This window comes from Mastigoproctus giganteus, chromosome 12, assembly GCF_048544385.1.
Source record: "Mastigoproctus giganteus isolate SK-2022 chromosome 12, ASM4854438v1, whole genome shotgun sequence".
Taxonomy (NCBI): domain Eukaryota; kingdom Metazoa; phylum Arthropoda; class Arachnida; order Uropygi; family Thelyphonidae; genus Mastigoproctus; species Mastigoproctus giganteus.
This window is the reverse complement of record NC_143586.1, coordinates 48630333-48646445: the sequence shown is the minus strand read 5'-3', so window position 1 is coordinate 48646445 and position 16113 is coordinate 48630333. Positions and strand designations below refer to the sequence as shown.

General features: G+C 35.2%; 1 protein-coding gene across 4 annotated transcripts in view; it reads left to right on the top strand.

Moving 5' to 3' along the window:
* LOC150077026 (heterogeneous nuclear ribonucleoprotein L-like) overlaps positions 1-16113 on the top strand; it is a 127610-nt gene that overhangs the window by 36264 nt on the left and 75233 nt on the right. For all 4 annotated transcript variants that reach the window (XM_090386429.1, XM_090386427.1, XM_090386426.1 and 1 more), the window contains exons 4-5: positions 4575-4662; positions 8900-8994. In XM_090386429.1, the coding sequence (XP_090242555.1) occupies positions 4575-4662; positions 8900-8994 (183 nt within the window). The remainder of the gene's footprint in view (positions 1-4574; positions 4663-8899; positions 8995-16113) is intronic.

Genomic DNA, 16113 nt, shown 5'->3' with positions numbered 1-16113 from the left:
CTGGGTTTTTTTTTTGTTTTTTTTTTTAACAACTGGCCAATATGCTTAATTTTTTATTTAATTCATTTGTTTTTAAATTTTAATTTTTATAATTTTGAAACTGAAATCTGTTGACACTTGTTTAATTTGCAGTACACTATATATACCATGTTAGGTGATAAAGATTGTTATTGAAAATTGATAATAATGCTTATTATCAATTTTCATAAGCCCATGGGTGCCTCCTTAACCAGGTGGGCAGGAGAAGCAGTGCATAGCACACGCTTCTTGATTAGACCGGTGTTTGAGCCCGTGACCACCAAATACGGAGGATGCCGAAAGGTCAGGGAATGACCACCACATATCCCTGGAGCAGTATGGCCCTAGTTGCTAATGCTCCTAAAAACCAAATAACAACATCACAAGCATCACCCACTGCTCAAACTTATTGCAATAGTTTCTTTACTATTGATGAGGTAAATGAGTTTCTATTTTAAAACATTCTTCATGGGGATACTTGCAATTTTTATAAACCATGTGCAATTTAGTATCATGGCAGTAGCCAGCCAGTTTGCTTCCCAGAGTTTGTAGTAAATTGGATTGTCCCAGATTTTTACTCCAGATGGATCAAAATCTGGTGTTGCGGAGGTCACCATACTCTGCTGAATTCACTCATGTTCCTGGAACTAGTTCTGTACATTTCTGGCCTTGTAATATCTATATATATATAAAACACTTAGGTATGCTGTCCAAATTTTCCAACTGCTAATTTTTGTACTCATGTTTTTCGACTGAAGAAAGGCAACCTGTGCCTGAAAGCTATCGATGTATATTTTGTCTGTCTTCAATTTTAACAAACTGTTCTAAGTTTTAAGAAGTGTAAAAATGGCTGAACGGCATGTAAGAACTTGAATACTGTAATAGACCAAACGAGACTTGACTACGAAGATGGGCAGAAAACATTGAAGAAAAAGAAGAAAGATTGGAAATGAGAAGACGGGTGAAATGCTGTAGGACTAATCAAATAGAAGTACTGCATGCGAATAATCAGCAAGCTGTAATTAATGTGGAAGAGCATGACATAAGAAATGTGTTACAACTGTGAGTATTTCAATGCAAGATATTGGGGCATGAGTTAAATACAGCAAATAAATACACTAAATGCTGTCATGATGGAAAGGTTTCACTTGGCCCACTGTCTGAGACACCTACTCTATTACGAGAGCTGCTTACAGGGGATACATGTGAAGCAAATAACTACAAAGAACATATACAAGAGTACAACTCAGCAATGGTGTTCTCATCAATGGGTGCAGAGATTAAATCACCACCTGGAAATAGTCCATACTGTTTTAGGATACACAGCCAGATTTACCATTTGGTCTCACCACTATATCCAAACGATGAAATAAGCCAGGATATGGACAACTTTATATTTTTGATTCTGCTGAAGTAACAATAAAATAGCTTGAAAAACAATCAAACCAAGAGTGTAAGTCCAAAGTAATGCAACAATTGGACAGGATGCTGCAAAAAAATTAACCCATTTGCTGGTTCATATAAACAAATGCATCATATAACCCAGGTCAATTCAACAATGAATGTGTGCATGGTATTCATAAAAACCTTGACTTAGATAAGAGACGATATAATGCACCTAAATCCAAAATGGAGGTTACTGCAATATTTGTTGGAGAAGACCACTTGTAAATAGAGACATGCATATATTCCACAGGTGACTGCTGTAGAATTATATCACTGCTAAACAAGAACAGTGATGACTGAAGGATCTAGATTAAACTATTTATGTCATAATCAGAAAAATGCATATGTTATGCCAGGTACAACCAGTTCCATATGTATTGTTACAAGATCTGATCTGTAGATGGATACAATGCAGGCATTAAGTTATGGGTCTGGTTAAAAATAATTTCCAGGTAACATGTGACATCCAAATGTTGCTTCACTGATATCAAGGGGGCCCAGTGTGCTCCAAGAAAATACTCCCACACTATCACACCACAACCAGCAGCCTGCATTGTTGATGCCTAGCAGGATGGGGTTATGAACTCTTGCTATTCTCTCTCTCTCTCATGTGTTGGTCTTCCTATCAGCATTAAATGGCAGGAACCAAGGTTCATCAGACCAGGCAATAGTTTTCCAATTCTTCACTGTCCATTGTTGATGTTCTTGAGTCCGCTAACCATACCTTGTTTTCTGCTGACAGGAGTGGAACCTGGTTTGGTTGTTTGCTGCAATACCCTCATCCTTTTGTAAAGTTTTACAGTGATATGGTATGACATTGTGCATTGTGAAATGCCTTTTTGGTTACCATACATATGTCTTCTCAGCCTGTTTGCCTTGCAACAGCCAACAGAAATCCAACTACAGGTCTCTGTTGGATGTTATTAGGGTAGTGGACCAGTCTTCATACACCTAAGACAGTTGTATGCCAAAACCTCAGCAAGGTTGTAGTTTCCAAGGTGCTCATACTGTTGCATCTGGCACCAACCACCATGCCGCATCCTTGTCATGTAACTCTTGTCTTGCCCATTCTTGCTTTTAATTATACGGCCACTCTCCATCTTATGTAAGGGTTCCGTTCTGCGGAGTGCTACGTAAGTCGGAATTTCCCTAAAGGCTTATTTGGCACTCGCAGCTATGCACACTGAATTTGATTGAAGCAAAAAATAAATGTTCGAGGAACATGTAAATAGAATTATTTATTCAATTTTTTTATCTCATGAGCAGGAAAAATTTCAAGTGTACAGTTACAAAAATTTTACTTTAACTTTGTGGAAACCAGTGTGATGCTTGAACCTATTAAACCGCCTGTTTCTTGCCACGAACTTGGCTTGGTGTTTGCCCTACTTATCCTTAATATCTTCATAAATACTTGCTTTTGCTGGAATGGCCATTAGACTCAGGGGCACTTGCTTCTGAATCTGATTTTCCATCTATATTAATAGCTTTTCCATCTTTGATATAGCCCCTGGTGCTGTTTTGTGATCATTGTTTATATATGCACTGTCTTTTAAAATAGTACTCGCTGTTGAAGCAGCAAGACCTAATTCCCATTCGATGGATGACAAACTTTGTCCTACTTAATCATTTTCATCAATTTTAAATTCATCAAATTCATTTAATTTAATGAATTTAAAAGATGAAATGAAATAAATTCATTTCGTCAAATTTAAATCACTTTTGTTTTGTTTCCTAGCACTGCCACCACTTGCAATTTCCATTGGTCGCTTTCCCTTCATCGTTGTAATAAGTAAATAGAAATGAAGAGAAGATTCTGAAAATTTATTTGGTTTTTTATATTATTGAAGATTTCAGTGAAGGGGAAACACGTTTCACCATAATAACGTAAAAACCCACACAATTCCAGTTATCTGTATTATCACAAATGCAATAAGATCGAGTTTACTACCTGTTTATAATAAATTTCACTAACAGAAAAGCCCAGTGAACCAAAAAGTGCAAATTGTTTTTGTTTTATGGCCCGTAACCTTAAGAAATGTGCTTTAGAAAAATATCACAAAGGTGTTCAAAATTAATTCTTATAATGGAACATGTGATAATGATGAAAGTGTAATGCATTTTCCAGCTGGACTGTGTAGCCCTTCCTTTCAGCCAATAGTTGCATTGTGAGCGTGTTAGCTGCGCATTTTGTTTTTGCATCCTTTAGTTTAAAGTGATTTTTGTGTTGTGCTTATTAGGCATAAATTTATATAAAACTAATACAATTTCCATTATAAAAAATGACCTTTTAGAGTTAAATAGCTCAGTTATAAAGCAAAAATTTCAACTGCTGAGGTCTAGGAATAAATTACCTAAAAGTCAAGTATTGCCTGTATACTGTATATATACAGTAGCATGTATGGACATGTGCTACCAATGAGTGTTCCATTTCTTGAAAATGGTGGGTGTGCCTAACAAAGTGACCATTAAATTTATATATGATATTGTAATTCATTGAATGATTGCATGTCATCTATTAGACTCATGTATATGTAAAATATATATATATATATTTATTATTATCATCATCATCATCATATTTTCATTTCTGCCACTTGCTGAGTTTTATATTGCAGGTTGAAAAATTCCAGAAAAACACTCATTGAATACAATTATACAGAGTCCATTGTCCTCTTCTTTCCTTATTTGTTGAAAATATAGGCAGAACGCTTGTCTGACATCTAATACTCAGACTGTATAATTAACTTATAATCAAAATGGAAATGAAAAATACCATATCATCATTTAGAGATGATTATGGTTAAAATTTATTAAAATATTATTGTCATTGAATATAAGGATTTAATTTAGGTGTGGAAAATTGCAGTGGAGCATATGATCCAAATTCAGAGGAATAACAATGCAAGGAGGAAATCTCATAGATGCCTTGCCAATCTCTAGGGGGGTTTTAAATTTAGGATATTACAAAAAATGTATCATTGAAAGCATTGAGTTTATGAACTAAATATGTTGTGTGAGTGTATTTGTTTTGCTGTTTTCCTAATTTTGTTACTTTTTGAATACATGTTATAATTCTTGTTTCTGTTACTCAGGTATAAATTGTTTTTCAGGATGTGATCCACACCATTTGCACGCCTAGTGGGAAAGTTCTTAGAATTGTTATTTTTAAGAAGAATGGTGTTCAGGCTATGGTGGAATATCCTTTTCTGTTTTAATTGATATATGAATAATTTTTTTCCCCAACTTGTGTAGCAGAGCAGACTTCTCCTTACCCCATTAATATCTTGATTCTGACATTCATGCAGCTCAAATGTTTATTCTCCACAAAAAGTTTAAATATAGTATATTTAAACTCTTTTATGCAACTATGTTTTGAACTGTTTATAAATTGGCTGTAAAGGTGGCACTAAACTTAGCGTTCTGGTACTGTATCCTGTTAAGAAGGAAGATACTTGATGTTTGTCTTGTGTTTCTGTAGTTAATTTTCAGTAAATATATAAGAAAGATTGTTTTAAGCAAGAAGGAGGAATTAATTCGTTGAACTGTTGCATGTTCACTAGTTGCATTTCTTCTGGCTGGTTTGGGAGGAGGTGGAATAATGGAAGCTACTTTAGAAGAGCCGACCGGGCTAGCCGGGTGGGTAAAGTGCCTGCCTGGCAACCCAACAGTCGCAGGTTCGATTCCCGCCTCGGGCTTTGATCAAAGTACTGCAAAAACCTTGGGAGGTGCATTATGGCCACAGAAGTCTATGCGCCAACAACTACCAAAAAAAAAAAAAAAAAACTTTAGAAGAACAGCATCCGTTCGAAATATTTGTAGCAAAGGCATGTAGCAGAAATTGAAGATCTGTGCAATAGTAAGTTAATGTTATTAATTAATCTCTCCAAGAGTTGAGGTACCAATCTGGTGTTGAAACAGTATTGAATTCTTGTTTAGAAATCAGACTTGTTGAGGACCGAAGCCTAGTTTGATTGCACGCTGGTGCTGTAAGGTAGGAGTATAACAACTGAGATTGTGCAGTATAATCCAGCAGTTTGTCATGATGCTCTTTCTTCTTCTCCCCCAATTTTTTTCAAGTTCCAATTGTCTTTCCACTAGTTTATATAAATTTTTGCATCTTTTAACCAGTCACCTGACAGTTTATGCCCCTCCCTGGTTTTTAAAAATTCGATAACACCAGTGTTTATGCAAATTGCTCAATATTATAAGTCTTATTATTTATATTTTTTTATTTTACTTTTGGTCAATTGGATTATCTAGTTAGCAACACATAACACAAATATATTTGTGTTGGTTTCTCCATTACTTTAGAAAAAGTTAAGAAGTGCAGTAGGATGATAATTAGAAGAGTGATTTGTCATCCATTTGAAGAATTGGCTGGCTAGATACATGCAAGCAAATTTCCATGGGTTGCTATTTGACTGTCCAGCCCTTTTTTTACCCTACATATGCCTTCCTAGCCTCTGTTCGCCTTGCAACAGAAATCCAACTACGGGTCTCCATTGGGTGTTATTTGGCTAGTGGACCGGTCTTCATACACCTACAACAGTTGTATGCCAAAAACTCAGCAAGGTTGTAGTTTTCAAGGTGCATCTGGCACTAACCACCATGCCATGCTTGTCATGTAACTCTAGTGGAATAGAAGTGAAATGGGAAAATTAAAGTTGGAGCACGCTTGTAAGGATAAGTGCAGAAATTCTATCAGCATATAGTGACTTCTTGAGAATGAGCTTGTTCATTCTGCTAATATTTATCTGCCAGAAAAGGAAGGCAGACATTGATTGGAAAGAATTTAATGTGGTAGGAGCAGCTTACCAAAATAATCAGTGATAGTTAGAGAAGTTAAGATGCCAGTAAAAAAAAAATTGATTTTATCTATAGAAGAAAGTGTTGCGAAACCATCAGAATGTAACACATAAAGAGAAGTTGTGGCCAGTTGGTTTTACAAGAGGGCAAACTTTACTATTTCAAGATCAGAAGTTTTCTACTTTTAGACTTCAAATTAGAATTTGGATTTATTAATAACTTGCTTACTGCTATGAGCTTTAGCATAGGCAGAAAATGAATCTAGAGATTTGGATGTAAGCCAATTACAATATGCTGTCCCCTTCTAAAGAGTCGTGGCACATTTTTAAGAAAATTATAGTTTAGATAGTGTATGAGATTTTAGGGTGGAACGATGAATAAAAAATTCCATTCCTACAAGAATAATTTCAGTGAAACTTTGCAAAGATTTGGAACAGGAGATTTAAAACTATAGCCCAACCAAGAAAAGAGGACTATGAATCATAAGGCTGAAATTGGCCTTAACTGAGGTAGGCAGCTGACATTGAGTCCAAGGTGCAAACAAAGTTTCTTTCAATGATTCAATTGCTGATATTCATGGTCTGATCTGAAGGTTAATTATTCACAAAGTTACTTGTGAAATTGATGATTCTTATGGGATGTCGGTCAATTTTAATACAAGATTTATAAATGCAGTGCATTTCAGCCATGTTTGTGCCTTGCTGACCACACTGATCACAGAAATCAGTGTGCTGGTTTCTGTAATCATAAATGAAACAAAAGTCCAGTCCTCTCTCAGATGGAAGACAGTCTTTTCCAAGACTCGAAAAAACCCCAAGACAATCTGAATAAAATGTGACGATCATGCGTATCAGATTTTTTACACGCAGGAAATTGTTCATTATAAATTTGTCCCACTAGGACTACTAAAAAAAAAAAAAAAACAATTCCAGTGATTGTCTAATGCTGTTTGGCGAAAATGTCCAGAAAAGTGGGCTTCGGGGAATTGGCACTTGTGTCATGACACTTGCACAAACTTTGATTTTCATTGAAGAACTTCTTTTAAAGCATTCTGTCACTGTTGTCCACCAACTGCCATACTTGCCAGCTTTAGATCCTTGAAATCTCTTCCCCCTCCTGCCCAAAAAAAAAAAAAAAAAAACAGCTTAAGTCCCCTTGGAAAGTCCAGATTTACAACTAAGGGAAGAAAGTATTCACTGGGACTATTAGCAATTCCAAAAGAAGTCTATTAACAATGCTTTCATTTCAGAAATATTAGTGAAATGCTGTGTACATTGTCAAGAAGACTACTTCAAAGGAGTTCCATCCAAAATAGCCATTAAATTTCACAATGTCCCAAATATTAGTTTAGTCCCTGCATTTTTTTGATCACAACCCTTCCAAGTACCACTTTCCACTGACACTTGGAAGGATTGTTGTGAGCAAAGGATCAAGAGTGTTAGCTTTAGGATTGTCATGTATTCTAGTAGTAGTTATAGAAAATAATGTTCCAGATGATTTGTGAGGTTGAGAAAGCACAATAGTGGCAATGTATGAATTTGACAGAAAAAAAATTTTTTTTTTAGTCAATGGAGATTCTGTTTTAAGGAAGTCTCTGACAAGGAATCAGAGAAATATGCACGCCACCTTTAACATGGAAGGAATCATAGTGAACTGAATAAGAAAAATGAAAGCAAATTGGTGGTCAAGGAAACTAATAATTGAGATTGTCAGGACAAAAATGATTTAGCAGGTTGTATATGGAAATTGTATTCAGTTCATGAAGTTTTTGCTACTGAGTTTATTGCTGTTCGTGTGTGATAGTTTAGTTTTGCTTTTTGTTATTATTCTAATGAAGTTGACCGCCAAAACTTTTTTTTTTTTTTTTTTTTTTCATCCATTTTTATTATACATGTGTTTAGTTTAAAGTTGTTGATTAGCAGATCCTTTGGTGTGGGAGCACTTTTCTCCCACGATATGTGCTAAATATGGAGTGACTTTGGATACTGGGGTATTTAGAAGTCACAAAAAAATTAATCTTTTGTTGGATATTTTAAATCCCATCTTTGGCAGAGTAAATGAGTGCCTGGGGTCATTGACTCTTGTGTTCCCCCCCACTCACACACACTGTTTTAATAGAGCTGATTTACGATTTTGATAAATCTTTCTGGTAACTGTAGTAAGTAGTACTTATCATTATTATCCTTTGTAAGTATGCACCGTCTGAATATATCAGTGGTTCATCTTGAAAGATAAAGAATATATATTTTATTCTTTATCTTTCTGACAATCCAGAGTTCATCCTTTTGACTTTGTAAAGACTGAAATATTTTGTTTGGGATTCACTAGATGAACCCCTGCATATATATATATATATTATACACACACACACACACACACACACACACACACATGTGCCACTTATGACTTTTTTTTTTTTTTTTTTCCCCTTCCGGTGTTTGGAGTGGTGGGAACTGGTATCTGGTAATCCTAAACAGTTATGCAATTTCTTGATAAAAGTCAATTTGCTATTTTCCTTTTAACTGATACCAAAGAAATTTGATTAACAAATTTGTTTATTATTGCTTGAAAAAAAAAAAATTATTTAATGCAATTTTTGTTTGATTTAAACCTTAATTCATAATCACATTTGATAGCATAGAATCAGCAGAAAGAGCCAAACAGTCTTTAAATGGGGCTGATATTTATTCTGGGTGCTGTACCCTTAAAATTGAATTTGCAAAGGTATGTGAGAGTATTATTCATATATTAATATTGTTATAAAATAATTTTGCTTGATAACAGGATTGGAGAAAGATTGACTGCCAGATTACTGTGGTATCTAGAAATGTTACTAATTTACATGTTATTTTAGTTAATTTGAGAGCTATCTTTTCCAGTAAGTTCAGCAGTTAGCTGAGTTTCAGATATAACTAACTTTCATGTTTCATTTGATTAAAATTATTACACTTTTGTGGGGGCATTCACATGGAAACTGAAATACATTTTATCATGAATACCACAAGATTATAGCATTTATTGCAGTTGAAAATCTGCTAGCTGCTGAATTCATTCCTATGATCATTTGTCTTCTGGTATATTAAATGCTTAAATTATTCAAGTGTTAACTTTTATACTATATTGTTCACGAATGAATGCAGGCCCTGGGTGATTTGCTAGTAGCAACCATCCTCTGTCTGATTATAGATAAGGTGTTAAAGCCCCCCCCCCCTTTTTTTTTATGTTTTCTTTTTGTTTTAAAACGATAGCAGTTACAGAAATTCTGTTGGCTCCTAAATATAGAATATGGTAATTCTTAATATATACCGAATTTGCTTTGTTGATTTTAAGCCATGTAGCACATTCGGCACCTTCCGTCAACATAGCAAATTGAGGGCATATACAGGAACTCCCCGACTTATGTAAGAGTTGCGTACTGCAGAACACTACGTAAGTTGGGGAATTTCCCCGTGCTTGTGCAGCACTCACAACTGTGCTCGCTGAATTGATTGAATCAAAAAATAAATGTTCGACGAAAATGTAAATAGAATTATTTATTGTATTTATTCAATTTTTTTATCTCATGTGCAGAAAAAATTACAAAGGGGTTCAATTTAAAAAAAAAAATTTTTAAAATTATAAAATTACAAAAAAAGAGAGGAGACAGGAATAACATCAGTAAGTTTTACTTCTCGTGCATCGTTGCCAGAATCGACGTCTTCAGCTGATAAGTATGCCGCTGTGGAGGTTGAGGGCTGTGGAGATTTAGAAGCCGATCAACCTTATGAAAGAACATAATGGATGACTCGACGGTGGCTTTTTTCTTTTCATCATAGATTTCTTTGTAGCAAGCAAGCATATCATTCACCCCTCAGTTAACTTTTAAGAATAGTTGGCTGTCATTTAAGAATCGTTCGCTCTCAGGATCCATCTTCTCAAACCTCACCATTGCCATCTCTATGGTGATGAAGCATCTCGGCTCCTCATTTGGTTCATCTTTAGCTTCGTCAGCATTTTCTTCTTTCACTATCGCTGCCTGCAAGTCAGTAAGTTCTGCAATTGTTAATTCCTTCTCTTCTTCCTCTAACTCCTCCATGTCTTCCGCATCAACATCCAACTGAAGTAGCTCTGCAACCTTTACAATCTTATCTGTAACTGTTTCATATGATTTGTCCTTTTCAAATCCTTCAAAACCTTTTATGTGCCATGGGCATATTTTCTCCCATGCGCCATTTAAACAACTTTTAGTAATTTCCAACCGGGCTTTATTAATGTTTAAGATGGCGTGGTAAATATTGTAAGATTTCCAAAAGTCTCTTAACATAATTTTTCTCACCATGTACTGCAGACAATGCCTGAGCAAATGTGCATAAATAGTATGCTTTTAAATTCAAAATAACAAACTGATCCATAGGTTGGATGAGTGAAGTCTTGTTTGGTGGTAGAAATATGACTCTCGCATTTGAATTGAAATCATCTAGATGCGTAGGATGTCCAGGAGCATTATCTAATAGAAGCGAAATCTTGAAAGGAACGTCATTATCTTTACAATATTTTTCAACCTTGGGAATGAAGCAGCATTTAAACCAATCCTCAATGAGAGATATTGTTATCCATGCTCTCTGCTTCGATCAGAAATGCACGGGTAAAGTGGCTTTATTGATGCCCTTTAATGCACGAGGATTTCCATAATAGTACACAAGCAGTGGTTTTAATCAGTAATATCCTGCTGCAAGAGCATAGCCCTATCTTTTGAAACCTGGCATTGTATTTTCCTCTTTGGCAATGTATGTTCGATCTGGCATTTTTTTTCCAACACAGAGCAATCTCGTCAACGTTAAAAGTTTGCTGCGTTGAATAGCTGCCTTCATCAATAATTTTTTCCAACACGTCACAAAATTTCTCTGCAGTTGCAGAATTGGCACTGGCGACTTCACTGCATACTTTAGCGTTGTGGAAACCACCCGTTGCTTGCCACGAACTTGGGTTGGGGTTTGCCATACTTATTCTTAATATCTATAAATACTTGTTTCTTTTGCTTATTAGACTGGTTATTACCCATGAATACCCATGAGTCTAATGGTTATTAGACTCATGGGTATTCGCTTCTGAATCTGATTTTCGATCCATATTATTAACTGCTGTTCATCTTCGATAAAGCACCTGAATGCTGTTTTGTGATCAATGTTGATCCTTTGACGTGTTCCTTTACGCACACTGTCCTTTAAAATAGTATTCACTGTTGAAGCAACGAGACCTAATTCCCTTGCAATAGATGACAAACTTTGTCCTGCTTTGTACTTTTTAATCATTTTCATCTTCATTTCTAAATGAATTTTGTTTCGTTTTCTGGCACTACCACCATTTGTGCTTTCCGTTGGTCACTTTCCCTTCATCATTGTAATACGTAAATAGGAATGAAGAGAAGTTTGCAGTTATTGGTATTACCGCAAATGCAATAAGTTCGAGTTTATAATACTGCTATGCCCGTTTATAATTAGATGCATGAACAGAAAAGCCCAATAAACCGGAAAGTGCAAATTGTTTTATGGTCGTAACCTCCAGAAACGTGCTTTAGAAAAATATCACAAAATTGATTCTTATAACGGGAACATATGATAACGATGGAAGAGTAGTGCAATTTCCATTATGACATTTTAGAGGGATAAATAGCTTAGTAATATAGCGAAATTTAACTTCCAAGGACTTGGAACGAATTACAAAAAAACAAAAAAAAAAGTGTTATTGGATTCGATTCACTTTATATTTTCACAATACCTCCATTTATTCCTGTGGGATGCAGAATACGTTCAACGATTTTTTTAAGTTTGCACAAGCTGGGAAAAACTTGCGTAAAGTCAAATTTCCATAAGTCATGGAGTTCTTGTACTACCTTTTTAGTACATGCATAGTATCTTTTTTGAGTCTGTACTTATAAGCACTTATCTTCTATGTATATTAGGTAGTTACAAACAATAGAACTGGGGGTGTTAAATTAGACACAGCAAGAATGTGCCTTATGAGATCCAGTATGGTGAAACTCTAGGGAAGTCTGGTCACTCAACAACAGTCCACTGAGACTAGCTTGGGTTGGATGGCAAACAGCTATAACTGGGCACTAGGGTAATGCATTGGTAAATTAATGTGCAAGTGCCATGGCAATCTGGAAGAAACCCATACAACAAATAAAACATTATCCATATCCATTATGTGAACAAAACCAAAATGGAATTTTCGCTTGCCAAGTAGTGACAAACAACATGGTGTGATCAGTACATAGTTTAAGATTAAAATGCCATTATGACTTAATGAATTTAACAAGAATCAGGAGCACAATTTAAGCATGTACAGATTCACACCACCTAGCATATTATATTGATATGGTTAATCCTCTTATGAAAATAATAATAAATGGTAATACTTAAAAGGGTAATATTTATTTAAATTATACATTAATGTATGATTTAAATAAAATTCGTAAATTATATGAGCCATCATAAATACTGACACTTGTGAGATTTTGTGTTTTTTGCATGAGGGAGGAATATATTAAATGTGCCCCCTCTCCAAATTGTTTGTGGCCTGGTAGTCTTCCCAGTACTGTTTGTGCAACTTAAAAGAACTTCAGAGTTTGACAAACCTGATTTAAAGACTGGGAAAGTTCTACATGGGAAGAGTGTGTTATTGATAGTTTAGCTGATCGTTGTATCATTTTTTGTTCTAATTGCTGTAGTTCATTGAAAGAGGATGGCTTAGCTTCCTAAATTGTTCAGGCGTCAGCATCACATTTCACATACACTACTAGGTGCACAATCATTTAAGTAGAGGAGCTGCATTTTTGAAGATTGCATGCAGTTAATTCCCAATTTTTGACCAATATGGTGCATGAATAGATTAGTATTTCCTCTACTTATTTTTTTTTATAATATCAGAATGCTGTGTTTAACTAATTACCAGATGTGAAGCTGAATATTTCTGACTCACTTTGCTGGTGTTGGTATTATACATAAAAAAAAAAAAAAAAAAAAATTAATGCTACCAGTTGATTGCTATTGGAGGTATCGTGTGCTTTGATCCCATCAGTGACCATAGTGTTTTATTTATTTATTTATTACTCCAAAACAGCCAAAGCCTTACAGAGGAGGAATTTGACAGTAGAAATATAGTAATCCTTCTATTTACAATCTGTACACAATGTCAGGTATCAACATACAATTTCAAATATACAAGGTCAATTTACAACATATACAATGCATATCATGCGTTACAAGCGATTTGCATTTTAGCAAAGCTGTGGTAACAGAGAAATTAGTATTTCTAAGCATTTTGTTGTTTTCTTTTCTTGATAGTTCACATTAAGTAGTTGCATTAATTGCTTTGTGTTATTATTGTTATTGTTATCCCATTTTTTTTTTTTTTTTAATTGTTATTTCTTATCTTAGTTCATTGAAGAAAAAAAATTTTTTTTTTTTTTTGTTAAAGCTAAGTATACCTATCTTTATAGTATTATTATTGTTGTTATTATTAAATTAGTCATTTATTTTCATTCTCTATTAGTTTGATTGAAAAACCTTTGTAGCTCTTTTTTGATATTAATGTTTTCATTTAGGATATCAATGTTGGATTCGTTCAGCAGTTTTGCAGTTCTGTTGAAGTAATGGAATCTGAGTTGATCAGTTCTGAATGGCTCTTGTGCCAGCATATTTTGTCTTCTCAAGACTCTTGGAGGACAGCTGAAGTTGATGAGGTAGAGCAGCTCGGGGGCATCTAGCTTGCCAGCCACGAGATGCATTAGGAATTTGCAGTCTGCCGCAGCCCTTCTTTGGTAGAGTGGTACAATCCCGAAGTGAATGCACCATTCATTGTAGGATTTTGTGTTCAATTCCAACCTAGATTTGTACACCAGGAATCTGACTATGGATTTCTGAATACGTTCCAGTTGTTTTATAAGAATTTTGGTGTGGGGATTCCAGATTTGGGAGGCATATTCTAGAATTGGGTTGATGATCATTATGCAAGCTGTTTTTATGAGCTGTACATTAGTGAAATCGAAGCAGATTCTTTTAACCAGTCCAAGGGATTTGGAGGCCTTAGCTGTAGTTTTATTTACATGTGTGTTGAAGTTTCCCTTCTCAGAAAACCATACTCCCAAATCTGAGACCTCATGTATTCTCAATAGCTCATGATTATTAGCTTTATAGGGATAATTAATCTTGTGTTTTTTGTGATAGTCTGTGACAGACATGGTGCAGCATTTGTTTAAGTTTAGTGTTAGACCATTGTTTGTGATCCATCGGGTGATGGTGTCTAGTCCATTTTCCAGTGATTCACAGTCTTGTGTTGTTTTGATGGTTTTGTATATTTTCAAGTCATCTGCATATGAGAGCACTTTGATGTCAGCATGTTTCATACAATCTTGTATGTCGTTAATATATACAGCAAAGAGTAGTGGCCCCAGAGGAGAACCCTGTGGGACTCCCCTTTGTATATGGAAAGTGGAGGAGTATCTTCCTTCAAAATGAACTCTGCTTTTCCTGTTTTCAAGAAAGTTAGATATAAGTGATAAGGCATTACTTGATAGACCTGTGTTCTTTAATTTGAGGCAAAGCAACTTATGTGGTACTGAGTCAAAGGCTTTCTGTAGATCAAGGTATATAATGTCTATCTGATTGTTATTGTCAAGGCTAAGTTTTATGTCATGTTCAATGGAGAGTAGGTTAGTCACAGTTGATCTGCCCATTAGGAAGCCATGATGAATGTGGCTGAATTTATTTTTCATGAAGGAGCAGAGTTGAGAGTAAAGTAGGTTCTCAATGATCTTGCTTAGGGGATTAGATTTGTGTATGGGTCGAAATGAGGAAGGTGTGTCTTTAGCCCCCTTTTTAAAAAAGAGGGGTGATAGTTGTTTCCTTTAATATTCCGGGGAGTGATCCCTTATTGAAAATGGCCGTGATCAGATGTATAAGTTGTTGCAATACAACAAAGCAGTGTTTCCAGAGTGCCATGGGGAAACTGCCGGTGTTTGTGTCATAACTTAATTTAAATTTGTTGAGGGTATTCAATAAAATCTCTGCATTGACTTCAAATTGTGTCAGGGTATCACTGAAATATGAGGAGGGAGAGGTGTTGTCAAACTTACTGCTGTGATCAGCTTTTTCAGTATATAGTTCATTGTAGAAATTTGCAAATTGATCTGATTGAATGTTCTCCATTTTGTTCATGTTTTTTTGTTTTTTATAACCCATTTTCCAATGCTTCCAGAATGGACCCATATCATGCCTGTTTAGCATTGCATTCTGTAGGTTAGCTAAGTGATTTTGGTAGGCCAAAATTGATACTGTTTTTTATTTGCCTTCTTAGATTGGAGAACTGAATGTAAATGTCATGTCTCTGGGTGTTTTTGAAATTGATGAACATTTGTTGTTTTTTCTTGAGTAATTATATGATTTCTTTTGTGAACCACATAGGAAATTTATTAGTGTTTGCCTTTACATGGCTCTTGGGTGTATAGTTTTTGATAATTAGGTCTAAGTTGTTGTACAGCATATCCAGAATTATATCTGGGTCTTGACTCCTAAATAATGGTTGCCAGTTGACATTTAAGATTTCATTTCTTATTTTGTCCCAGGGGGCTCTCCTAAAATTGAAGAAGCATTCCCTGACTTCATTGCTGATATATTTGGTCTTGATATCAAAGTCAAGCAATAAGGCTAGATGATCCGAGTGGAAGTAATTGGGGGTATAGTTAATATTTATGTCAAATTTTGTGAAGACCAGGTCAAGGAGTTTCTCTTTTCTTGTGGGGAGTTTTCATTTTTGCTTCAGGTTGAGTCTGAAAAACATATCTTTCAGAAACTGCAATAG